The 27,026-nt window shown below is 37.2% G+C and overlaps 2 protein-coding genes and 1 non-coding gene across 3 annotated transcripts; all 3 read right to left on the bottom strand.

Moving 5' to 3' along the window:
• Positions 1–11,567: 11,567 nt before the first annotated feature.
• LOC147516603 (uncharacterized) lies at positions 11,568–13,275 on the bottom strand. Its single transcript, XM_086594592.1, has 2 exons — positions 12,012–13,275; positions 11,568–11,692 (listed from the first exon to the last, which is right to left on the bottom strand). Exon 1 carries the CDS (start codon positions 13,166–13,168, stop codon positions 12,755–12,757), a length of 414 nt encoding a protein of 137 aa, XP_086450718.1. The 5' UTR covers positions 13,169–13,275; the 3' UTR covers positions 11,568–11,692; positions 12,012–12,754.
• Positions 13,276–13,851: 576 nt separating this feature from the next.
• LOC147516602 (U5 spliceosomal RNA) lies at positions 13,852–13,969 on the bottom strand. The gene has a single exon (XR_015214699.1). It is a non-coding gene; the product is annotated as a U5 spliceosomal RNA (small nuclear RNA).
• A 1,124-nt stretch (positions 13,970–15,093) lies between these two features.
• On the bottom strand, positions 15,094–24,691 carry TPLATE (ARM repeat superfamily protein). The gene is made up of 7 exons (XM_086589141.1): positions 23,360–24,691; positions 21,224–21,820; positions 20,132–20,493; positions 18,819–19,122; positions 17,821–17,943; positions 16,275–16,733; positions 15,094–15,892 (listed from the first exon to the last, which is right to left on the bottom strand). The coding sequence occupies exons 1-7, from the start codon at positions 24,476–24,478 to the stop codon at positions 15,350–15,352; spliced, it is 3,507 nt and encodes a 1,168-aa protein (XP_086445267.1). The 5' UTR covers positions 24,479–24,691; the 3' UTR covers positions 15,094–15,349.
• Between the last annotated feature and the right edge of the window lie 2,335 nt (positions 24,692–27,026).

Genomic DNA, 27,026 nt, shown 5'->3' with positions numbered 1-27,026 from the left:
ATGCCCTCATTATTTTCAAAAAACAAATATTCAATTTTAATTAGGTAGGGACAATTATGTCATTTTCAGCCATTTGACTTAAAAGTTAACAGTCAAACCAAATTGACCGTGTGTTTGAGGGGGAGACCCTAATTTCCCATCTAGTGGGGGGGAAATCCTAATTAGCTCATCTAGTTGGGAGAGTAATACTATTTGACCCAATATTCTTTTTGCAGTAGAAGGTTCTTATTGCAATCGTGATTTTGCGCCATTGAAAAAACGTCTGGCCAACTTTAGTTGCTTCTTCATATGCCTCCTTAACCGAGGAAAATTTGTGTGACTGCAGTGATATTATCTTTGACTTGCATAGTAACATGCACAAATTACGATACAAAAGCTTAAGTTGTTGAACTGCCGAGTGTGTTCACAATTTTCTCATAAAAAAAAAGAGTGTGTTCACAATTTCACATACATTGAAAAAACTAGATTTTGGGAAAAATCTCCATGATTTTTGGGTACAATTGCTTAAATTTAAATATTTTCCTTCTTCTACCGATTTCTTGAAAGTCAAAACTAAAACTAGTGATTCTTCATGGTGGAAAAAACTTATCAAAATTAAGAATGAGATTAAATTACTCCCCTGTATTGTAGTTAAGCATGGACGAAATATCAAAATATGGTAAGACAATTGAATTCCCATTCTTATAAAAAAAAAAACCTTGTGGCCCTGCCACCTCTTTCTTCTGCTATTTATGTTTATTATTTAATTAATCATAACACCTGGAATGTTGATCTTATATATTCCTTATTTACTCTTGAAGTGGCTGATGCTATAACCCACATTAATCTTGCACATTCTGATGACGATACAACACATAATTGGACCTGGACCACTGAAAAAAATGGTAAGTTCTCTGTTAAATCCACTTATAATTGGTATATGACAAATGCTCTACACACTACTAACACCACTCTCAACACTCTAACGTCTAACACTTGAAACTTAATATGGAAAATACATTCTCCTTTACGGATTAAACACTTTCTCTGGCAAGTTCTACAATCTATTTTACCAACTAAACTTTTCTTAACTACTCGTCATATTCTCAATGATGCAACCTGTCCAAGATGCAATACTGATCCGGAATCTAGTGATCATGCTTTGTTAACTTGCCCTTTGCTAGCTAACATATGGTTCAGTAGCTCACTGTCTCTCAGACCACATCACACAACCTCCTTAAGAGACATCCTCCTACGAATCATATTTGAACCTCATGATAAATAAACCAAAATTAACAACTTGACAGTCTTTGGCAGCATTGCCTACTTTATTTGGTTTAACCGTAATCAACTCATCAATCAAACCTCCAAACAACCTTGCTCACCTCTCCAAATCTTAGCACAAGCACAAGCATCTATATTTACACAAAAGCCTAGACCCTCACTTAAGTATTACATCCCTGAACACCTAACTCACAACCTTTACCTCGTCACAACTGATGGTGGCTTTGACAGTTTAACAAATACAGGCGGTATTGGTTATTGTTGGTAATAATTTCTGCAACAAGAACAAACTATGAATAAAGAGAAGGTTGGCTGAGGCATGGATCAAACGCTTTCTTTAAGGTTGTTTCACGTCTATTCCTCTTTATGCAGACAAAGCACGTCAACCTCCAGAATACAACAACCAGTTATACTCTCCTTTGCTTATTGTAGATAAACCAAAGAAGAAAATGAAGAACCACGATACTGATCTTCTGATTGCCCAAAACGTAGTGTAGAAAATAGTTTTTCGCTCATACTATAGGCTGCTGATAGAGGAGTATGTATAGAGACAAGAAACGTGGAGCACTAGTAGATCTGCTTTTATAGGTAACTGCTTCAGTTTCCCAATAAGGATTGGATTCTACAAGTCCACTACGTTTCTATTTCCTAATCCATATCCAATTATGTTTCCAACCCTATCAAGAAACAGGTTTTTCCAAAAAGAAGATAAGGGATCAAATAGTCCAAACCCAAGTTCACCTCTTGTTTTATTCAAAATAACACAACAATCCCCCACTTATTTTTGATAAAAACAAAATATAAAATATATTTAAGGGCAATCAATATCAATATAAACATGTTATGCATAGATGAAGGTGTCCGAGACTTAAACCTTTACGTAGTGAAAATTACTCAAAATATAAGAGCCATAAGTGACTAAGTCTTAAACTTAGGTCTTGAGTATACAATAAGTTATAATCACGCATAACATATCTAGTGTTCTCCTTTCATGTTCTGCACATTAAAAGCCATGTGCTCTTTTCCTGGATTCGTGAATGATCTAGAGAATCAGCCCTCATTCTCATAGATCGAAAGCAGCCTCTACTTTCACATTCACTAGGTGAATGATCTAAAGAATCATCCATCATTCTCATAGATCGAAAGCGACCTCTACTTTCACATTCACTAGGTGAGTCTATCAAGAGTGCTTCTGTAGCTATGCACTCAGCCCATAAGGACCATAGAACTTCATTAAGAGTTTTCCCAGAAAACTCAACCTATGTATTCGCTTCATGATATCATGCATTTTATTAATCAAGCATGGAATGATTAATAAACAACAATGCATGACTCATCACCAACATTCTATGACTTGTTCTTCCCTTTGAACCTAGTTCTTGGGATCTCTAGTCCCTAGGTTGGGTTACCATCATAGATGTTCATCTTTCAATTGGCTTCAGTCCCATGCTAGTAGAGTAGTCCACATTATATCTCTGGCCAGAGCTTTGGTATGTGAATCTGCAAGGTTATTTTCAGATCTCACAAAATCAAAATGATATGGACTCTCCCAATTATAGTTGTAATGCTATCAACAAAGTATCATTGTAACTAATACCGTCTATCTTAGACTAGTATATAAGTAAGAAAGCCTAGTACTCAACTAGCTTCTTCACTCGTACTAGCCAAAGCAATAATCTCAGACTCCATAGCATATTATGCTATTATGGTCTGTTTCTTGGACTTCCAAGATACAACACCTCCACTAACGCTAAACAAATAGCCACTGGTGACCTCGGAGTTTTCTGAAAGGATGTTCCAGTCCGAATCTATTGCTTGCTAGTGTACTTACAAATAACACCTACTGCATAGGCAATGTCAGGTCTTATACAATCTATAACATATCTCAAACTACGAATGAAACTTGCATATTCCTTCTAATTCACAGGTTCACCATTATTTGCAAATAATTTAACACAGGGATCAAAAGGAATACTCACAGTCACGCAATCGAAGTAGTTATACTTCTTCAACAATTTCTCAATGTAATGTGACTAATCCAGCCATATGCCATCAGACAATCTTGTAATTTTTATTCCCAACATTACATCAGCCTCACCCAAGTCTTTTATATCAAAGTTAGAAGACAATAGGTTCTTAGTTTCTTTCACAACATGTAAATTGGAACCAAAGATTAGTAGATCATCAACATATAAGCATATAATAACACATATCTCATCAGAATACTTATGATAAATGCACTGGTGACTTTCATTTATCTTGAACAACTGGTAATTAAGAGTTATGCCTGAGAGAAGTTCACACCTGGATCTATGTCCCTTTTTGGTTCTAGTGAAAAATCTTTATTTACTGTATTAGGGAGGGATGAGTTCCCATCACTCCTCATAGTCTCCGGAGTATCACTTAGGAACTTCTTTGGTGCAATATATACCAGGGTCAGTTAATAGCGACACTCAAGAGTGCGTCATGGATTCTCGATGATTCGAGGACGGGTCTAGAGACGTATCGCATTAGAGCATGCATACATGGTACCATTGAGAAAAGAGGCTGCAAATACCACGTGCTAGCACATCGCTCTACGCTATGTTGCTTGGTTGTGTGAACATCTAGATACTTGTCCCAATGGTGTATTCAATTATCCAGTCTCAACGATATGGGACATGTGTGTTTATTCTCCTCTCAGACATATCCAATGATTTGACTAGGCTTGACTATCCGTGAATTACTCAAGCACAGAATACATGCTTATAAACTACACAGACCCCTCTCACTTTGGAGGAAATACATCTCAACTCCTTTGTATTGTTAGAATACGTCCATCAACGGAAAATGATAGTGAAGCATCAAAACCTTAACACAAAACTTTATGGAGAAGTGGAATATACAGATTGTTTCAAAACAGAGAAACGAGAATTTTGCAGATGGGTGAAAGCAGACAAAGTAATTTATAACCTTAACACTGATGGCACGTTGAAAGGGACAGAAGGAGGATGGGCAGCAGCGCTTCGTGATGATCAAGGAAAAGTAATAGCTGCAAGTCATGGCAGCTCAGATATGCAAAACATAGCACTGATAGAATTACAAGCGGTAGAGAGAGGATTGGGGATGGCAGTGAGAAAGGGTATTAGAAAAATCGAGGTACAAACTGATTCAACAAATGTCATCTCATTTTTTAACAAGACCAGCAAGTATCCATGGGCAGCAGAAAAGATGATACGGATGATCCAAACACTCAAGGGACAGCTAGAACACTTCAAGATAACTCATGTCTACAAAGAAACTAATAGATTAGCAGACGCTTTAGCAAACAATATTCCTGTTGTTAGTTATATAGATTTAGTTCCAAGCTCATTTTCTAAGGATGTAAAGAAAATAATCTATGAAGATGCTAGTGGTAAGAAATATGTTAATATGTACGGATGTAACAAGCTTTTCCTATTTATGAAGGTGAAGGTAGTTAATTGGGCACTCATCAAATTGGATTGGGTAACCCACTTCAAAAAAAGAAATTTTACAAGTTTGCCATATTACAAGTTTGTCATCAAAGCCCAGGCCCAACAACCAATTCAACCGGTCTTGCCATAACGAAACCTCCGGGTCGTTTGAGTGTACGCTCAAACGGTCTCACCATGTCGTTCAAGTGTACAACCACGCAGTATGACCATGCAGTTTAAGAATTGACCCCTGGAATCTCCATGGAACGGTCTGCGTGTGCCGTTTGAGTGTACACTCAAACGGTACCACCATATCGTTTGAGTGTACACTCAAACGGCTTGACCATATCGTTCTAATGTACATCCACGCGATCTGAGCTTATCGTTTCAGAATTGGCTCCTGGAATCTCCATGGAACGATCTGAGCTTGCTGTTTGAGTGTACGCTCAAATGGTACCACCATATTGTTTGAATGTACACTCAAACGGCTTGACCATATCGTTTGGTATCACATGCAAGTAATATGGCTGAGTCGTTTGGGGCTTCTATGGGGCAACCTGTGGGAGTCGTTCGGACTAAAATAATTGAGAAGTTCTAAACCATGGAAAATCCTGATTAACCAATGATTAGCCCGATTAACCAATAAAAATTGATTACATAAACACCAATTACACTTTTCTTATACATAAACACAGAACACTTTTCTTATAATACAAAATCATTAATCCTCTGGAAGTTGTACAATAATTTATTTAAACAATGATCTGCAAAATTGAATTAGTAATGATCAATTATCAACACATCCCAATTAAATTAGAAAAATTGAAATCCAGTTTAAAACATTGGGTTAGGAACAACACAATTAGTTACACCAACACAATTACATGCACTCAACACTCTTTATCTGTTATGACATAGTATCTATATAATCAAGTTAAAACATGTAATCAAACATGCCAAAATCTAAAATAATAATTTGTTTTATATCTAAACTTGTTGTTTTTCATTTTTTTTTTTCAATTGTGAATCATAAACTAGTTTGGGGTTTGGGGTTTAGGGTTCAGGGTTCAGGATTTACAAATTTCGTACCAATATATTTCACTTAATTATTCGAAATATATAATTTGTTTTATATCTAAACTTGTTATTTTTTATTTTCTTTTTCAAATTATTATTCATAAACTAGTTTGGGGGTTTAGGGTTTGGGGTTTAAGGTTTAGGGTTCAGGGTTTACAAATTTTGTACCAACATATTTCACTTAATTATTCGAAATAATAATTTGTTTTATATCCAAACTTGTTATTTTCCATTTTCTTTTTCAAATTGTGAATCATAAACTAGTTTGGGGTTTGGGGTTTCTAGTTCAGAGTTTACAAATTTCGTACCGACATAAAAAAAAATTAATTTCAAACATATTTCACTCAATTATCAAAATCTAAAATAATAATTTGTTTTATATCTAAACTTGTTATTTTCCATTTTTTTTTCAATTGTGAATAATAAACTAGTTTGGGATTTAAGGTTTAGGGTTTAGGGTTTACAAACATATTTCACTCAATTATTCAAAATATATCAAAATTTCAAATATCTCTACATAGAATACTCAAGTTTCTCATGTACTCTTTACTCTTCTTTTCATCAAAATCCTTACTCCTTACATAGAATACTCAAGTTTCTCTATATAGAATATCCAATCAAAATCCTAAATGGAACACAAAGATGAAGAAGAAGCATTTGAGGTAATGCTTGAGGTGCAACAACAAATTAGAGAAGGAGAAAATAGAAGAAATGTTGAAAGTGAATAACAACTAATAGAAAGTGAATAAGTGGCAAAAAATGTTGAAGGTGAAGGTGAAGAAGTTGAAGAAATTGAAGATGTGACTAGTCGAGCAAATGAGATGCCGAGAAATCGCCGACGATAAAGACAAACAAACCTAAATAATGAGGTAACACTTGATTAGAATGAATACAAAACATTTGATTGATTGAATTAATGAATGAATGAATCTATAAGAGAGCATTGATTAGAATGAATGCAAAACACTTGATTGATTGAATGAATGAATGAATGCAAATTACTTGAATGAATGAATCAACAACATTTAGAACCCGAGCCCAAACGACACCTCTGGGTCGTTTGGAGACTCTATGGAACTACATGACTGGGACGTTTGGTCCCTCTATATAACTACATGGCTAGGTCGTTTGGTCCCTCTATGGACCTACATGGCTGGGTCATTTGGACCCTCTATGGAACTACATGAATGGGTCATTTAGGAACCCTATTGGCCGATGTGGCTAGGTCGTTTGGAGTAAATTTAGTGAGAAGTTCATTTTTTTTTGTGACTTTGAAATCCCTCATTGCACAAATTGTTTTAGACTCTTGTTTTATTCTATATGTAGGATCCTTTGCCGCTATCCGAGAACCGATCCTCTGCAAACTCGAATGGTGTGGATTGTCAACCGATTTTAAGTGATACAGCAGAAATTTTTACTACGGAAGAGGCATGATGGAGTAGGCATTGATTTCTTTTTTTTTTCCTAAATGTAATTTTATTAGTGTATTAATAATATTTGTTGTTTTTTATGTGTTTAGGTCTTTCATACACGCATATAGCGAGGCAATTGGTTGGGCAACCGCTAGAGGAAAACAAGTTAATGTGGTTGTGGTAATTGAAAAGTTGGAGTATGCTAAGGAAAACCAAGTAGTAAGATTGAATTTGGCATTCGAGTGCTCGGGTGTGTATCGGTCACACAAGAAGAAAGGCGAAGGGAGGGCTAATAAGAGAAGGTCGGGAACTAAGAAATCGGGATGTCCATTTAAGTTAAAAGGTGTTTTCCAATGCGACACTGTCGATAGTTGGAAAATATAAGTTAGAAATGGTATTCACAACCATGTATTGGCGAAGGCCTTGAAGGACATGCATTTGCTACTCGTCTAACCGTTCCAGAGTTCGAGTACTTGTTAGAGATGAGTAAGTGTGGAATAAAGCCTAAACAAATTTTGGATTCCATCAAGAATAGGTATCATAAAAACATATCTAGTATATCCCAAGTCTACACTACAAGGCAGAAGGTGAGGAGATTGGATATGAACGGTCTCACACAATTGTAGAGATTGCTTGAGTTATTAGCAAAATAACTTTATTTTTAAGATTTGAGAGAGGATGAGAATACCGAGGAGATAACGAGGTTGTTATGGGTCCATCCAGAAGGTGTTAAGTTGGCTCAGACTTTTCCAATAGTTTTCATGTTAGATGCTACCTACAAAACTAACAGGTATTGGTGGCCTTCCATACAGTTTGTTGGGGTGAGTTCAACGTGGAAGTCTTTCACCGTGTGTCAAGTGCTTCTTCAGTCTAAAACAGCAATCGACTATGAGTAGGCCCTGCGTCAGTTTAGTGGCTTGTTTTGTGACATAAGCTCATCCATGATCGTGTCTGACAGGGACTTGGCCCTAATGAGTGCCGCTAATAAAGTTTTCCCTAACGCACACAAGCTCTATGTAGATGGCATATCGCTACGTGCATCCTTTCAAAATATTACGATATTTTTCCAACCACAAAACTTGTAGATAAGGCCCAGTTCTCGTGGAACACTATAGTCAAATCAAAGACAGAGGTTATTTTTCAGCGTAGATGGGATGCTTTGGAAAAATATTACAGGGTTGAGTACTCCAATTTTGTTAGTTATTTGCGAGAGACTTGGTTTCCTCACATTGATCGATTCATATGTTGTTGGACTGACCAACACATTCACTTTGGGAGTACAACGACCAATAGAGTTGAAGGGTCTCATGCTCAGGTGAAGCGTGTACTAGGAAATACAAGCTGTCATGATTTTTTGAGTATGTTTAGCTTAATCCACCCGATTCTAGAGATCCAGATGTCCGAGATTAGAGCTACCTTCGAGAGGAGTATGATTGTAACTCATCACCACCACCAGATTCCTTTGTTTCATGAACTCAGAGGCCTTGTCTCACACAAATGTTTAGACTTGCTATTTGAAGAAATAGATACCCGTATAAAACGTGTTAAAGATGGAGAGATCAGGTGTTGGTGATATTTGCGCACGAGCTATGGACTGCCATGTGCTCTTGAATTAATTGAGTTTGAAAAGCAAGAGCGGTCCATCCCTTTGACTGCTATCGACCACTTTTGGAAAATATTGTCTACTTATCCCAATGTATCAGTGGGTGTTAGTCCCGATGTTACACCTTCGATCGACTTATTCATGAAAAGGTTTGCAATGGTTTCTTAAGAAGAGCAGAAGGTTATGATTAAGAAGCTTATGGAGATTGCCGTACCAGAAAGTACATGACTAGTACCGCCTCGTGAGGAAGCAAAAACCAAAGGTCGGCCGAAAGGTAGCTACAGGAGAAAGCTTCCAACTAGAGATGAGAACTCTTCAAAGCGAGATCCATCTCATTTTGAACATTCTCAGTGTGACCATGAGGAGTGGGTCTTGTCACAACAAAACACTATGCCTACCCAAAACACCCACACCACACCAAGAAAGAAGTCTTCTACAAACACACTAACCCAAAACACCCACACCATACCAAGAAAGAAGCAATCTCCAAAAATACCAACCCAAAACACCCACACCACACCATGAAAGAAGCCTTCTCCAAAAACACCAAAAACAACCACACCAAGAAATAAAGATTACGGATTACGAAATGTGAAAGATTAGGTAAACTTTGGAAAGACGAGGGGTCCTAAGGATTACGGGTTGGATATTCCTGAAGAAATGTACAAATACATTGTTAGAGTCAATGACCCTGTTGACGATGGCAACTGCGGTTATAGAACTTTGTGCATTGCATTAGGAAGAAGTCAAGAAGATTAGCCGTAGATGAGAAAGGACTTGTACCAAGAGCTTATTGACCACCTCCCCCTTTATTGTACTTTGTACACTAAAAATGAGGTTGTTTATGTGAAGAAAATAATCCCACATGAAGAAGGTTACGCCCCTTAAATAAGTGGATGAGCATTCACTTTGTTGGATACCTATTTGCTTCAAGATTTAATGTTGTCCTCATGTATTCAGGAGCTCGTCAGTGCTTCCTTATCATGTCGCTGACAACCCAAGAAAATCCTGAGAGAGTAAAAAAAGTGTTGGGTAGCGCAGATGTTGGTGGAAATCATTTTGTCAATGTTGAACTTGTTGAAAATTGTCTGGTTCCTCCAGTAATACGTCAATAGTTTAGAGCTCGATATGATATTGCTGAAAGTTGGAATTTGGCATTCATAGCAAGGCAATTGCAATTTATGGCATTGAACATTCCCAATCTAATATGGGAAGACGAGCCCGTTGAAGACTCAACAGTACATATTATCGACTAAGTTGTTCGTATGTTGTCGATATGATATTTTGATGTAATTTGTAAATTCATTTTGACATGTTATTTTGATGTAATTTGGAACAAGTGTAATTTGATTTGATTTTTATATTATTTGGAAATAATGTTTGGGATTTTATTTGATTTGATTTGAAAATTGAGTGATCGACTAAGTTGATTCGGACGGCAATTGAGTGATTTGGAAATAATGTTCGTATGTTATCCATATGATATTTTGATGTAATTTGGATTATGTGTAATTTGATTTGATTTTACCCCAAACGACATGGTGGTCAAGTCGTTTTACCTTTGAACCAAACGATGTGGGTTGGTCGTTTGACCTTTAAATCAAACAGTCTGAGCTGGTCGTTTGAGAAAAGTTGTCTATTTTTTCATGAAACGATATGAGCTGGTCGTTTGACCTTTGAACCAAATGATCTGAACTGGTCATTTGACCTTTGAGCCAAACGGTCTGAGCTGGTCGTTTGAGAAAAGTTGTCGGATTTTTCATGAAACGATCTGAGCTGAGCATTTGGGAATACAATGGAACGATGTGGCTGGGTCGTTTAAGAATTAAAGGGGACGTCATTTGGAAAAAAAAAATTAGAATTTTATTCTGTTTTTACAACACTTTCATATCCATACAACCACACAAACATCCATTCATTCCAAAATCAAAATTCATTCATTTGATCCATCCATTCCGTACAAAGTTACAAATTACAAAGTTAACAAAGTTATAAACCTTAAACTAAAACAAATCATGAATTATAACGCCCACCACTGTACTTGCACCTAGTCAAGTTGTACGCCTGTTCGAAAGAGGACCTTGCTTCCTCTGGAATATTATTCCCAACCAATTGCAGACCTTTCTCTAGCATGCGACTAGTTTCATCGATGACGTCGTTCTGTCGAAAAAAGGGAAATCAAGATAAGTTACCAATCGAATGCAAAAAATCACAATTAGAGAAACTCAATTAAAAATCACAATACTCACAATCGGTGTACAGTTGGGAAGTGTCTTTAGGGAGAAATGAATAGGATCACGCTCAGGATTTTCTAATCGAATATGAGAATTCCTCGCATACCAAATCATGTAGTTTGGATGACACTCCCATAGATAAGATGAGATAGGTCCTCGATTGCACGGTTGGATCACATGATTCTGCCATGACTCCCAGTAAATTGGCCCAATATTGATCCATCTCACCTCATACATGCGTACCTCATACATGCGTCCTGCTACAGTTCTTGTCCTCCAATTTGGTGTTGGAGGATCTACGGGTATAAGCTGCACGTGACCCAACTGATGTACAATCCCTCAAAAAATGCAATGTCATCGATCGGGCTTGTAGCTCTGACATTATTGTAAAGATGCCAATCAACCTGAAACAAAATCAAATGTGTCATTAACAACTCCAATGATCAATTACTAAAAAATAATAATATAAACAAACTTAAATACTTAAATGTAAATACTTACATTGAAACAATTCATATCATCAAGTGTCGCTCGATAATACTGCAATGCATGCGTTGTAGCGTCATAGTGCAGAGCGACTACTATGTGTCTATGAGCACGCGCCTGAGACAAGCTATAGTCCATGTTTGGGATTAGTCTGAATACCGGGAAGTACTCATAGATCCATGCCTACATATATATATACACAAATAGTTAACATATTGATAGAGTAATAATATTAACATTAAAAATAATCTCTAAAATACTAAAGTTTTACTTATAGAAGAGTCATATAATCTGTAACCCCTTTCATTTTCGCACATGTGGCAGCCCCAAGACCACTATACAAAAATGCCAAAATTGTTGCACCCCATGCATAATCTCCTATCTCACTGAATTTCAACAACGACCTCAGATAACATAGAGGCACTCCAGTCCTAGACTTGTCAGTAAAAACGGCACATCCAAATAAAAACAGGATAAAAGCTCTGACATCCCGTTGGATTACCTGCAAACTCAAGGCCTTCTCCACCACCTTCCCAGCAGCGTTACATATGGGCTAATCATGAACCTTGTTAGCAAAAGGCTTCCGGAGGATTTCTAGCTTTACTTTTGAAGTGAACTTGTGAGCTTCCATCTCCGCCTTAATCAAAGAAATAGGGAGACCCAAAGCACGGTGTAAGAGATTTATCGATTGTTGTAAGTTCAACTTACTGTCCCCTTACACCACTCTTCCTCTAACTGTGACTCCACAGATTTGCACAACATCATCCAAAGTCACAGTCATCTCCCCAAATGGCATATGGAAGATGTTGGTCTCCGGATGCCACCTCTCCACAAATGCAGAGACCAATGATGAATCCATATGCTCGTGATAATTTAACACGAGATCATACAACCCAGTCCTTCTCAGCTGGTGGGCAAATCTCGGAGACTTTCTAAATTTATTCATGAAATCCCATTGGCAAAACTTCGTTAAGTGCGAAACACACTTCAACGTTCCGCAATCCTCCTGAAACAACCAAGCACACATTAGATATATATGAGCAGAAATAAAAAATTTTGTAAAAGAAAATCAAAATATTACCCTCTTCTCCCAAACATCGTGGGCGACATGCACCGCATAGTCATACAACAGCTCTGACTCATACGGGCCATCCCCATACTCACCTCTTTTGAACTCCAAATCATCATTGGATTTTCTCACAAAATCCAATACTAGAAGTGCTTCTTCCACTTGTGGTACAACTTCTACCACATTTCTTCCACATCATCATCTTGCTCCTCCTCCTCCTCCTCATCCCCATTGTCATCCTCTTCATCACCCTCCTCTTCCCCCTCACCTTCCTCATCACTCTCCTCTTCTCCCTCCTCACCCTCCTCACTCTTCTCTTCTACTATACTCTTCACATGATCCATATTTACATCTAAACCTACATTATTATCGCTATCTATATTATCTTCACTTGGTGAATCAACTTCAGGAACCTCAGGAACCTCTTTTTCTTTGTGGTCCCCTTTACGCGTTGATGTTGTTAAGCCCTCTTCCCTTTTTATCTTTCTTTCAACCGCGTCACTACTAGAAGAACCGCCGCCTAATAACTTCTTCACACCTTTGAATGTAGTTTTCGCTACATTATTCACATTCTTTGATCGATGACCCATTGCTACAAAGAAAAATAAAACAAGTATTAGTAACTATAATAAGTTTAATCAAATTTAAATCATTTCAAACTAAATTACAATTATTTATACATTTCGAGCTAAATTATAATTCTTTTGACATTACAAGTGCCACAAAATACAAACACTCTAAAACGGATAATTGAAATACACAAACACTACAAATACTCAACTCTATTTCTAACTCTAAATCTTGTATTAACACATACAACTCATACAAAGAATATTAAAAAATAAATAAATAAATAAATAAATAAAATTCAAACGACCTCATTGGGTCGTTTGGGCCATTTCCAAAATGACCTCACTGAGTTGTTTGGTGCATCTTCAAAACGACCTCACTAGATCGTTTCAATGTTTTTGTACCAACAGTCCAAACAACTTGCATTGTATAATAATCAACAATATAAATCACAAATTATTATTCAACAATACAAACCACAAATTGAGAAATAGAGTTGAATAAAAAAATAATAATAAACAAAATACACGCTAATACAGAACTCATTTATGAAAAGAGAAAGACCTCTCTAAAAACCTAAATTACCAAAAATAAATAATAATCAAAACCCAACAAATATGAACACCAACACTTTTTCGGCTTTGTATTGTTAGGGCCTTTCACTACGGAAATACCCTCCAAAAATTGGGCTTTGTATTGTTAGGGCCTTTCACTACGGAAATACCCTCCAAAAATTGGAATATGCTACTATGTGCAGCGTGCACACGGTATTCTTTAGTAAAAGGCGAAAGAATAGTTCGCTCTGTGCTCACTGCGTAGCTGCGTTGTTTTGAAATTAATGAGTAGCCTTAGTATATACCAACACTGAACCGTGCACTTTGTTACTTTAGCAATGTGGGACTATCACTATACTAGGGAACTTAAAAGTTATCCATGCTTTCACTGTTCATTCACTCTACAAAGAAACATCCAAAGTCGGGAAAGTACAAGTGCCACTCTGCACATCATAAAGATAGGGAACTGTGTCAGTTATCAGCAGAGATTTCTGAAAATCTAATTCTGCTTCTTAGCTACTTGGTTCTTTATGATAGGGACCTCATAAGTTAAGAATGAAGGCTTATGCCTGTCAAGCTTGAAACTTAAGCAATTACAGGCCATTTCAATAGAAATCTTCCCTTAGTTTTTACAGCTGATCAAATTTTCATGGCAGAGGCTTACGGTTTCGAGGAAGCTTGTGGTTTTTGAAAATGAATGCTTTGGACTATCAGTCTCTAGTGCCATATAACATCATTTGGATAAGATGGAGAGAAAAGGTTTGTAATAAACTTATAGTAAACGCTCTTGGGTTCGTGGCATAGATCATGTATAGTCTCCGTTAAGTTACTGTTAGGAAATGCCGTGTGACACTTCAATTTATTCACCAAAGATATTCTTTAGGCCACTGCAGTTGGGAAAAGTAACAAAAATTGACTGGTACCAACACAGTAAGGCAAGCATCTCCCAGGCCGCGAAGTATATATAGGAGCATGAAAAAGATGATCGCTCAAAAAGGTGTGAATTCTCGGTGTACCTGTTCGAGTCCTCCAGTTGAAAAAGGGTACCCCATAACTTTCAAAGCAAAATTTTTATAGTAAAGCCCATTTCATAGGGACTTGAACATTTACCACATAATATGATCCTGGGGAATGCTAAGATGTGTCGGAAGTGTTTTGTTAAAGTAGTAATAGAATGGCCTTGCATCATCGTGCAGTTAATATCTCCTAAGTTTCTTGTCAAAACTGCTGCTACTACAAATCAAGTGAAAATGAGTATATAGAGTTTGCAACTTGTTGGACAGATCCCTGCTTGATATAAATTAGCGTAAGATTTTCACTTCTCAGTTCATTATTATACTCCAATCTTTAACATCTACCACAATGGTAGTAAGTATAGGAAGGTCCCTAAATCCAGATAACACAAGAAAATAATACATCAAGCAAAACCAAGGTTGATTACAATATGCAAGAAACCAATCTGCATTCTCTACAACAAATTTCTCAAATAAACCGAAAAAAGGTCGATACAGGATTTACAAGGATTTCAAAAAATATATGTAGAGGAAAAGTCAAAATCTAATGGTAGAAAATGGCTAAAAGATAAAGTTTACAAAAATGATCAACAACACAATAACCAGGTATTAATGAAACCCAATGAAGGAGCCGTTATTGAACTTTTACACCTCTTTCTTTGCACAGCATGTGCCATTCTTGCAACACTGCAGACTGAAGTGCACGGTGCTCCGCCTCTTCTGCCGTCAACTTTGATAGAGTTGAAGGCCCCTTTGGCTTTCCATCTTCTTCTTCTTCATTTTCCTTCATTTTCTTCTTTTTCTCACCAACTTCATCTTCCCCAGTTGCATCATCTTCTTTGTCCTCTTCTTCTGATTCTTCATCGGGTTTTGGTGGTGGTTGAGCCGCTTTGAGCAATGCTATACGTTCCATTGAGATTCTTAACCTCTCGACAGAAGCCAACTTCACTTCATCTTCTGGCATATATTCCACACCTCCATCTGTAATGTCATCCAACCACCCCTGTAAATCAGATTCTATCTCCTTCACAATCGATGCATCCGATGCTCTAATTACAAATTTGCACATCATGGTTGTTGTTTCGTCACCCAGATCAACATTTCTACTCACTTCACTGGCACCAAAGATCATCATTCCAACAAAGCCACCATACCAAGTTTTTGCAGCAAAACATAGCTGCGCCAAGTTGAGAAAGCAAAAGGGAAGTAAAACTGAAATATTAGAGAATGAATGGCAATAACAATAGTTGACAGCAATAATAAATAGGGTTACCCCGCCACTAGATGAGCCAATTAGGATTTCCCCCCACTAGATGGGCAATTGTGGGGAGAGTTGACTTTTTTTTTGTGTGTACTTGGGGGGAGACCCTAATTTCCCCATCTGTTGGGGGGGGGGGACCCTAATTGGCTCATCTAGTGGGGGGGTAATATTAGTTAACCCTAATAAATAACATAGCACAAAGTTTGTTGTTTCAGCATATAAAGCGGGAGTTGGCACTACGATTTCCAGTTGTGCACTGTAGATATCATAAAGAGAGTTGCCCAAGAGAAAAACTTACTTGAAACCCAGCCACAGTCCGGAGGATATGTGAGCAAACTCTATGGAAAGGCTTTGAAGAAAGAGATTTGAGTCCACTGAGAAAGGGTGACGCACCATATTGCTGTGCAGCAGTAGCCATAAAACCACTTCCTTCGTAAGTATATCCACCAGTATATTCCAGTATAGCAGGCAAACTAGGCCACAATCGGAAATATTCGACTGGTGAGATTTTATGTGGCAGGAGAAGCTCAGTCAGAGGAATCTTATATGGTTGACATCTCAATACCACAGGCTCTCCTAGTTCTGGCCTCAAGCTTTTCTTCTGTCTCATAATTTGTGGATCCTCTTCTGCATAATCCCCTTCACCGTACTCTCCAGCTGCACCACTTCCATAGAAGGGGTAATACAATACTTGAACCCAAAGAGCACTTCGCTCAAAATGGGAGACGCCGACAGTCACACTGCAGAGCACTGGATCCTAATGGCAAAAACATCATGTGAATGGATAATAAGTGTCAACTGAGAGCAAACAGGACTGAAAGAAAAAAAACATGCAGATTTGGTGAGGAGAGATTATGACATGTACCAAGAAGAGAAAGTACTATACATTCAGTTTCCATATTTTGAACTAAAATATTTCTTTTAATCATTAAAAGTTAATTTCATTCCAATCAAAAAAAGTTGATCTGGCAGAAATATCACTAGCAAGGAACTAATCATACCTACTACTATCTCTTAGAAAGAGTATCTCTCTCCGTATTAATCAACAAATAACTCTAATTGCACAAGAACTCTTGAAAGCATATATTACTCACCCCTCTTTGCAACCCTAGACCAATGATACAATACTTCTTTACTTTAAACAAGAATCACGAGTATTTCCGTGGTCTTGTGCTCAAAATTCTTTCGGTTGAGCAAAGAAGTTGATATATCTTTGTTAGACCGCAAGAGCTTTAAAATTTTGATTCTACTAATAACCAATTTTAGCTTGAAAGTTATTTCAGCAGAATCAATATTCTGCACACTTTAGTTGAAACTACAATGTTCCGCTCGTTATTCGACTAATGAATATCAAAAGCACTTGCGTTCTCGTCGAGATAGTTCGATGACAAAAAACCAAATTTCTTAGGCATATAACATGTTGTAGGCCCATCAAATTGTGTTTAAGCATGTTGAGATATTTTCGTTCCAACTGATATGGAGTGCATCAGCACAGTTAAGAGGGAGAGTTTTTTTGAATGTCAACAGACGAGGTTTATTTCTAGTGTATGTGAACAAATGTAATGTGCAGAATGCAGTGTTCGAAAATCAGCTTAGGCGGTGCCTAGTACCAGGAGAGGCCTCTAATTGTTTAGGAAATCGGTCCAACCGCCTATGTGGGCTGCAGTGGCTAGGCGGAAGCAAAATATAGAATCCCTACCAGAAAGGGCTAAAAAGCCAAAAAGGATGAATTGCTTAAAATAGCATCAAGACTACGAGAAGCATATACAGCTACTGCATATTCTTTATGAGGTAGCGTCTAGAGCACAAAAACAGAAAGTCATAACTAGAGTCTTGATTGAAACCTGTGAAACAAGATTACGCAACTGTCGCACTGCTTGAGGAGACCCATCCATATAATATAGTGCTCCAGATAACCCAACACGGATATCAACCCTGTTAAGTTCCAACTCAGTCAAATTCAAAACCTGCAATAAGTTGTCCAGTCAGAAAAATGTGAAATTGATCTAGCTGCACCGACAAAAGGAGATCACTATCTTAAAACAAAACCCTTCCAAAAACGAGCATGGGTAACCAATTCAGTAATAAAGCAGGGAATACCCAAATGCATCCATACTAAAAATATTTACCTATTTATCTCCCCAAATATCACACTTGTTTTTTTTGTTTGATCGGTAAAATGTGATGTGTATATATATATAATCATAAAGTCAAAGTTCGTAGGATGAGATATCCCCAAATATCACACTTGAGATTTGAGAATGGTATTTAGTGACAGTGATTAAATACATTTATTCTTGCAAAACATGTTGCCAGGAGAAGTCTAGGGAAATGTGCTCAATCTTCCCCAAATGAGCAATCCAGATGGTCATTGATGTTGTAATTTTGTAATTTGTACTTTTATAACAAAAAGTGCATTCTTTGCAACTAAAAGAGACAGTATTCTACTGCTATAGATCTCAAGTAGTAGATAATGCAGCTTCGTAGAACCATAAATAGGAACACCCTCTGGTACTAATATAAATTATCAAAGAACAAGACAATCGTGGTTGTCTTGTGTAAATACTGCCCATATGATTGGCGTTTAGCAATTATACTTTGTTATAGAAGCATAATGTCATGATTACCATATATATAAAAGCCAATCATGGTCTATTTCATGCATTTCAGCTTCCAACATCTCGTGATTGCTAAAGTCACGATTGTCTTACGGTCTCAACAAAAAAAATTTAAGCAATAACTAAGAAGTCCTTAATTTATCATTGCACTTGGATCACCAAAATAACAATTAAACAGCACATGGAAACACAACAAACAGCGTCTAGAAGGAGAACTGGCAAACCTTTAAATGCAAGGTGATTCTTCCATCAGTTGAGTCCGTCAAATGATATGCTTCAACATAGCATGGATCGCTACTACCAGATAAAGTATATGCACTTGGAGGCACCTTGAGGAGAGTAGAGTCAACACCATTTGACAGTAGAAGAGTTAACTCGCTAGGATCCGGCCTCCAAAGCTCTTGAATGGCCTTGTGAACCAATCCCTCCAGCTTTCTGTCTTGAGCAGCAGCTGACTCATAGAACTGTACAGTAAGTTTGTGATGGCTGAACGGATAGTCTCCTCTGGTTTCACCAACCCCGGCCCACCTGGGAATAACAATTGATTAAGTAAAGCTACCTTGCGAAAACTATAGCTTGTATTCTTGAAAGAAATGAGAATTTTTTTAAATACTCTAATATGATAAGAGTTATGGTCAACTTCGTCTTCATTGAGTTTCATATCCTAAATGATTTATTAACAGATGCAGAAATATCGACACACTGGAGGTAACCAGTGGCAAATTTGAACGTCACGGTCCTCTGGCACATAATACAGTGTCTTACAACACTCATTGCTCGCCGCTCACCCATCCCATGCCTTCCAGCATTCATGTGACAGGTCGCCAAAAAAAACATGACTTTGGCACAACTCGCGACACCTCCGGCTCTCTCACAAAGGTGATGCCTTTGGCACAGCTTGTGGGCAGGATACCTAGCCATCCCAAATAGACACCCCAACACAAAAGTGGACCTACACAAGGAATGAAGGACTGATATCTGGGAGTAACTCAACGATCTTATTCTTTGTGTGGATGATCTCCACGGAGGGGAGATGATATCCACAAAAAGTTCGCCCTACATTCCTTTTGTAGGTCCAGTTTTGAGTTAGGTGGGGCACCTATTCGGGCTGTCTATTTGAGGTAAATTCATGCCACCTGCCCTATTGACTACGTATGTTACATGCATGACTTGTCTTTATGACTTCTGACATTTGTTTGTGGTTATGAATGTTGAATTATTATGAATTATAATACATTTCTTTTATATTAGTATATACTTTTTTCAGATTTGTTTGTGTCCATGTCCGTGCGGGTGCCCCCATAGATACTCAATTGCTCATTGTATATACTCTAATGGATTTTGTTTATTCAAATCACTTCCCAAAGTAAAATAATATGTAGAGGTACATTATTTACAATTCTACGGTGCATGAATAATAAAGTAAGTAATCTCTTACACCAAATCATCTGGGATAACTAAATTTCAACAGATGAAATGTGGAAGGTTCAAACTGTTTACGTAAATAGGTAGGTATGTGAAATAGAATAATACTTACTTGCTTTCTGGATGACTTGTAGCATATTTAATCCTTTGTAATATAAGACGGCACTGATGTTTGTTTACAGAATCAGCGAAACCACTATTTCTAAATTCTTCTAGTTCTTTACTCAACAACTGCCCTGCCCTACTGTGGCGTGATCCCAACCGCTGAGTACAGAGAAGAACTGCCTGGACATCTTGAAGCCTATTTGACGTACTGGCAGAGGAATCAATGTTAAACAAGACTTTGTGAATATTAGTAATGATAATGTTCAATGGATCCTCTGGGTCATCAGCTAATAGTGGATCAAGACCTTCTAGATCAATGTGTTCTGCAACAGCCCATACAAGACGAGCACATATTCTTGGCGTGTTCACCTGGTATTGCAAAAGAGAACGCTCATCGGTGAACATAACATTTCTCATAGTACTCAACGACTGAATGCCAAGAAATATGTAATCAACTAATTAAAAAAAAACGTCCACACTTGTGACTACAACAACTCCAAATGATGGAACTGCAGGAGGTGGATTTGCTGTGATTGTGCTTGAGGGTTGGGGGTAGATATGTTCATTACAAAACTGCTAAAACTTTATCATTGGCAACCAAGTATGAATTTGACAGGTAACTCAGAGCTTTTAGCAACACAGAGCCGAAGTGCACAACAAGTGAGAACATTGTTCTCCTTTGTTTGTTATTTTCACCAAGTATCAGGTAACTGAAAAAGATTTTTTTTTATTTATTTGGTAAGTGATCTTTATTAAGAGGGTAGTGCATAGCACAAAAGTTACAAAAGAAAACAAAAGCGTAAAACAGTGAGTGAGGACCTCACTTGTTTACAACCCAACTATTTTTTTGCTATAGACTTTCAACCCAACTAATTTACATCCGGATGCACATTCTTGAAGATGTTGCACTGTTGCAGTCAGCAATAAACTCAACGCAACTTTTTTAAATATAAAGCAACCCCAAGCAAAGTACTTTTATTCAATTGTAGAGTTGCAACTTTTTTACTGTTGCATTCAATCAGTGGGGTCTGTGCAGTTGTATTTGTCCACATGCAGTATAAACAAAAAAATAAAATAAAATAGCAAATACTTTACAGACCTCACGCAGATCTTTGACAAGGTCACGCTGCAAATTTTGTAGCCTTGTTTCATTTAGAATCTGATCCTGAGAAGCCCCATCCTTAACCCGTTTAACACCTCCTCTTGTGTCATAAATATGGCAAAGCCTAACCAGCAACTTTAAATAGCAATCTATAGCATAGGTTCGACCCTCACAGTCCCATTTAACACAGGGTCTGCAAACTTCCACCACCTCCAAAGCTGGTTCTGTCCAATTTAATGCACCATAACCAGTACCATAAGCCAGTGCTCCAATGACTCGGCTTTCTGTACCAGAAGTCTTTTGCTCCGGCAATGGAAGAGATAACTGAAAACAACTTTCCACAAGTGATGCTACCAGCTCCTCTCTAAATAAACTTTTCGTTGTTGCACTATGTAGATCATCTCTTATCCTCACATCCTCAAATAGCGAGGCAATATCAGTTTTCAGGAGGGGTTTCTGGCCTCTTCGAACGCTCTCCTTTGCAAAAAGATCAACACATAAAGCTGTTCGGCAAATACATGCAAGAGCATGCATACGATCTGATTCTGCTCTCAAATTTCTGACCATATGAAGTAACCTCTTAAACAAGGAAACCTACAGGTAGAACATATGTGTTAAGTGGTTGTATTCAACTTCATCTCTACAATTGTAATTAACATCTGTCCATGGCAAGAATTACCAAGTCCTCTACAACTTCAGACACAAAACTGAGAAATGAAGAGCTAAAGTCTGGGGTAGTACCTCAATAAGTTCTAGTTATTCATTTATTGATCTATCAGTAAATTGCATTATATTGATATTAATTAAAGAAATTACATCATCACCCAAAAAATAGGCAAGGCTAAGTTACTAAAGTGAACGATTCTTATTTAGCTAGTTTCTCTAGCTTCTTTTTTTTTTTCTTTAGATTGTACTAGGAAAACCTATGATGCCATTATCTTGCGGTATTGAAAAATATTAACACTAAAAGTTGTGTACATTGTATAGGTTGGCCAATCATATATCACATAAATACATAACGATCATACACATCTATGTATACATAGAGAGAAAAAGACTAAACTGCAGCAAGTTTGGAGTTGATCAAGTTCAGTACGGTAAAATGGTACCTGATTGCACCTAAATAGTAACTCAGTATACAACTGGCAGACAGAAGCAAGTTTGTCGTAATGTGGGGATCATCACATTCTAGGATAGGATGGAGAGATTAAAAAAAAATAGTAAAACATACTTTATCAACAACTGGTTCACAGAATTGTCGTGTCGGCTACATGGTGAAAATAAGAATGATGATTTTGTCAAGTTTCGAACTAGAAGGAAATAGTAGAAGCTTATAATAAATAAATGAACTACAGATTTTCTGCCTGGACAAGGTATGAATATTTTGAGGAATTACCAAGTGTGAAAATTTTAGTGGAAAATATACAAGATCCTAAGGGGCTACTAAACAAAGAAATTAATAATAAACTATGGTCGTAAACAAATAAGAAACACAATTGTTGAGCTGATGATCATCCTCTTAGTAAGGTGCTAATAAAATACTACAATATACAAAGAATACCACAAGTCCCCCTTTCCGAGATGTGCGCTTTCTATAAGCAAATAAAACTCGGAGACTGCCAGTCTACAAGATGCTGGCAGAGCTTTAGCCATTGGAACACATCAATCTATCCTACCTACACAGTCACCCTTTCTTGTCTTGCTCATTCCTCAAATGACGACTATATACGTTTTCAAAGACAGGTACTATACAGCCCCAAGGAGAATCTAAGCCGAAAGGATAGTCATGATTGTCTACTGGACTCATGAAAATATTGCAAAGAACCATAATCAACAAATGGTAGAAACATACAGTCCATATATCACAATTAAAGGCTCAGTTGGCATTGTGACATTTTCTGTTAAATAAAGCATGCCCTTTAACTTGAGTAGCACCAGTCTTCATTATAAATACTTTGAAGAAGTGCATATCTTCATTATAACAAAATTGTCTCTTATGTATATACACTTTTTTTTGTTAAATGGTCAACAAATGACCCACATAGAATTCATATAAATGTGTTCGAATGTTAAAGATATGCTTATAAATGCATTTGAACGTTAGAAATATAAAAAGTCGGGAAATGTGAGAACCTGCATATGAAGATCGAGTAGGTGTAAATTTGTAACAACAGCCCTGACAATCGTTTCTCTAGCAGAAGAAAACTCTTGCCTATCCCAAAGTGTAAGAATCGCCGTAATAGACGCCGAAGCCCACTCAGGCTTACCACCAGGAACATCAGCCAAATACAACATATTAATCCCAACTTCAAAAATCAAAGCTGGATCCAACGAGGCCAAAAACGGCGCCAAATGCGTAACCACATCCGAAACACCCACAAGCTTCTCCGCATTATTCCCAGACTCCAAAACCTCCACATTCCCATTCTTCGAAAGCTTCCTAAAAACCTCAACCGCACCGGACGCGACAGTCTTAACAGCATAAACAAGTGGGAAAACCGTAACTCTAAAACTCTCGATCGGTAATATCAAACTCCTAGCAATCAAAAAATTCCTCTTCTTCCAAACGAAATCCACCATCCACGCAACCCAACTTGATCTAATCGCCAACGAATTCTCACTATCGACCAACTTATCCCCAGCTAATCTACTCATCCTTTTACTATCAAATTCTTGAAACAATCTCCCCACCGACTCAACGGCCACTTTGGCCACGGCATCAGACCTATCCAACATATTCCCACCTATTCTTTTCCACCAATTAGACACTTTCTCTAACAAACTAACATTATTCTCACACAAAATTACCAAATCATCCCTAGCTAAAATACACCCAAGTGTCTCAGTAATAGAGTATCTCAAATTATCACTATTGGAATCAAAACAGTTACTAATCTCTTTACTGCAATCAGTTATTAATTTACCGAGACGGTGGGACGGGACCGCGGCTAAGATTGAGACGGCAGCTGCAGTTACGTCTGGGTCAGGGAAGTCAAAATCGAGACGGACACCAGTACAGACGGTTTCCCATAAGTCTGATGTGAGACGAGTGGACCGGATTAAATCGAATGCTAGTTTTTTACATACGGCGGATGCGGGTGAGGCAACTATTTCTTCGCATGCGGATTTGGCTATTATTGATATGTCACGTCCGGCTGCGGATTGTTGGAGGGCTTGTAAGAGGGCTCCTGATTGACGTAATGCGTCGTTTGAGCGGAGATCGGCTTGGATCTGTGCGAATAGGATGTCCATGTTTTTTTTTTATTATTATTATATTAAATGTGGGATGAAATCATATTTTTGAGCTTGGAAATGAAGTTGTTAGTTTTGGAAATGTTTGTTTGTTTGTCGTAGATCGAGTTCTGAAACAAATGTGGTGTTGATGTGTTATAGGCTGGCACTTCTGAGTTCTGACAGAAAAGGTGATGCTTTGGGTTGCCAAGTTTCTATTCCAAGCCCGGGCCCGACTTAAGAAATCTAACAGAGCCCAACCTTTAACAAATTTTAACACTTATTAGAGCATCATCAACGCGTTGTTAAAAAAAATTGTGACACGTCAGCTTTTTTCGTCGATCAAAATTTCTATTTTCGTGTCAAGTACCAACGCATTTTTGACAAATTTGGGGTTTCTATTTCAGACGGGAATAGTTGTCCCGTCTAATATGTTGGGCCCAAAAAAATATAGCCCATTTTAATTTGTCAAATTTAATTTTTTATTAAAAAAATTTGAAAAATTTCTGGACGGCTAAACTTATCCCGTCCAACATCTTGGACCCCACATACAAAATTGAAAAGTTTTATTTTTTTATTAAAAAAAAACAAAAAAATGCCGGACGGACTAAAGTAGTCCGCCCCCGCTCTTGGACGGGTTAAGTTGTCGTGCACACCATTTCTATATTCTTCACCAATTTGACTCCAGTTTTGACAATTCTTAAAATCAAAACGACGATTTAACAGCGCGTTGGTGATGAAAATTGCTAAATAAATTGTCAACTGTCACATTGGAAACACATTATAACAATGCGTTGATGATGCTCTTATTCAAGGCATGGTAAATACAAATCTATGTCCAATAGGAAATCTTTAAGCACAAGTAGAACTGAATTGTAGGCATCCCTGAAGTGCCAAATTTATCAACAACATTTGTGGTTGATGGTGAGCAGACATACGATGGAGAGAAGATACGGTGGAGGAGGAGAGAAGAAATGATGTTCTCATAAAAGATTTTGGGGGTTGTAAACGAAGAGGGAAATAAAAAGATTTTGGAGATTTCAATTTCAGAGGCAAGTAAAAAATCATATCGGCAATTGAATTAATAACTTTTAAAGATAGAATGCAATTACGACTGCTGAAATTTGGGAATAGAAGCACTAAAGAGCGAAACGCTACTGGAAAAATAAATAAATAATTATAGCGTTTTTTTTTTTCCAAATGCAGACCGAAAGTGTTTTTCCATGTAGTGTGGCTAATCAATTAAACGCTAGATTCAAATTAGTTATTTTAAAAAATGTTAGTATTGGCTCTGTAGTAACAACTAACAAGGTACTATGATGGGATCCAAGCAACCTCTATAAAGGGAAACCGAACTAAAGGAGATGTTGTTCTCATGAGGGCCAGCTCTAAAGGAATAAAGTTGCTCTCCGATTCCATTAAATCTGTAGGAAATGATGAGACCACTGGTTTTAAGCTCGCGGAGCTTCAAGCTCAAGCTCTTAATTAAAGAATATGCTGAAGGAGGCACAATGTTACTGTTACTTGCTAGTAGTGAGATTAAGGAAAATAACTTCAACTTCTTTTCTGTGGCTCAATCTATTGCGACTTTTACTTGATGCTCTGAAAAAAGGTCAAGTGATGTACGTCAAAGGTGTTCAAGACAAGTGAAATAAATTGACGAAGTATGTGATGCTCTGCAAGAGTTTCACCCTGGCTTCCGTTGCATATGTAGGGGTGCCATTTTTTATGAAAACCCAATTTTTCCCAATTCCAATCCAATATTTTTTCGAATTTGGCCATCATATTTGTGTTCCCATATCTGAAATTTGGACATCTGATTTTTCCGAAAAATAATTTGATCGGGATTGGATGTGTTTTCAAAATCCAATTCGATCTGATTTTCTATTAATTTCTGAATTTTTAACATATAGCGGTCTATTTCATATAGTTACTAAATTAAAACTACAGATACTTTACAAACCAAATAAAAATCCTAAAGAAGTAGAACATTGTCTCTCTCACAACTTTAAGAAATCAATATTGTCATTCTAGTATATGTCTCAATTTCTCCAATCTTCTTATTTACTATATCAATGCATTAACATGAAGAAAAAACTTATTGAATGAACATATTTAAAGGTTTAAGTTATTTATTACTGAATTAATACATTTCAAAATGTTTGCTAAATGAATGTATTAATTGAGTAAAAAATAGTTATTCTAAAAGAGAATCCGATTATATAATTCAAATTTATGATTTACTTCCATATTTTGCGGATTCTGAATTTTTGAAAATTTTCTGATTTTTCCGAACTTTTTGAATTCGGAAAAAAAATTGTCATCCGAAAAATAATTGGATCGGATTTGGAAAGGATATTCTCATCCGAAAAAAATTATAAATTTTTCCAAAAACCTTTTATCCGATCCGAAGTCACTCATTCTTCGGGTGAAGACAATTATTTGTATAATGTCATTTTTCTTCGCAATTGTAGCACTTTACATATTTCAACGACTTCTTTGACTTTGACCTAAACCTTTCATTGCTTGTAGAGACATTTTCATACGACCTTCCTCTTGCCACTAGCCC

This window comes from Coptis chinensis, chromosome 2 (assembly GCF_015680905.1).
Source record: "Coptis chinensis isolate HL-2020 chromosome 2, ASM1568090v1, whole genome shotgun sequence".
NCBI classification, from domain to species: Eukaryota; Viridiplantae; Streptophyta; class Magnoliopsida; order Ranunculales; family Ranunculaceae; genus Coptis; species Coptis chinensis.
This window is presented reverse-complemented; position numbering and strand designations above follow the sequence as displayed.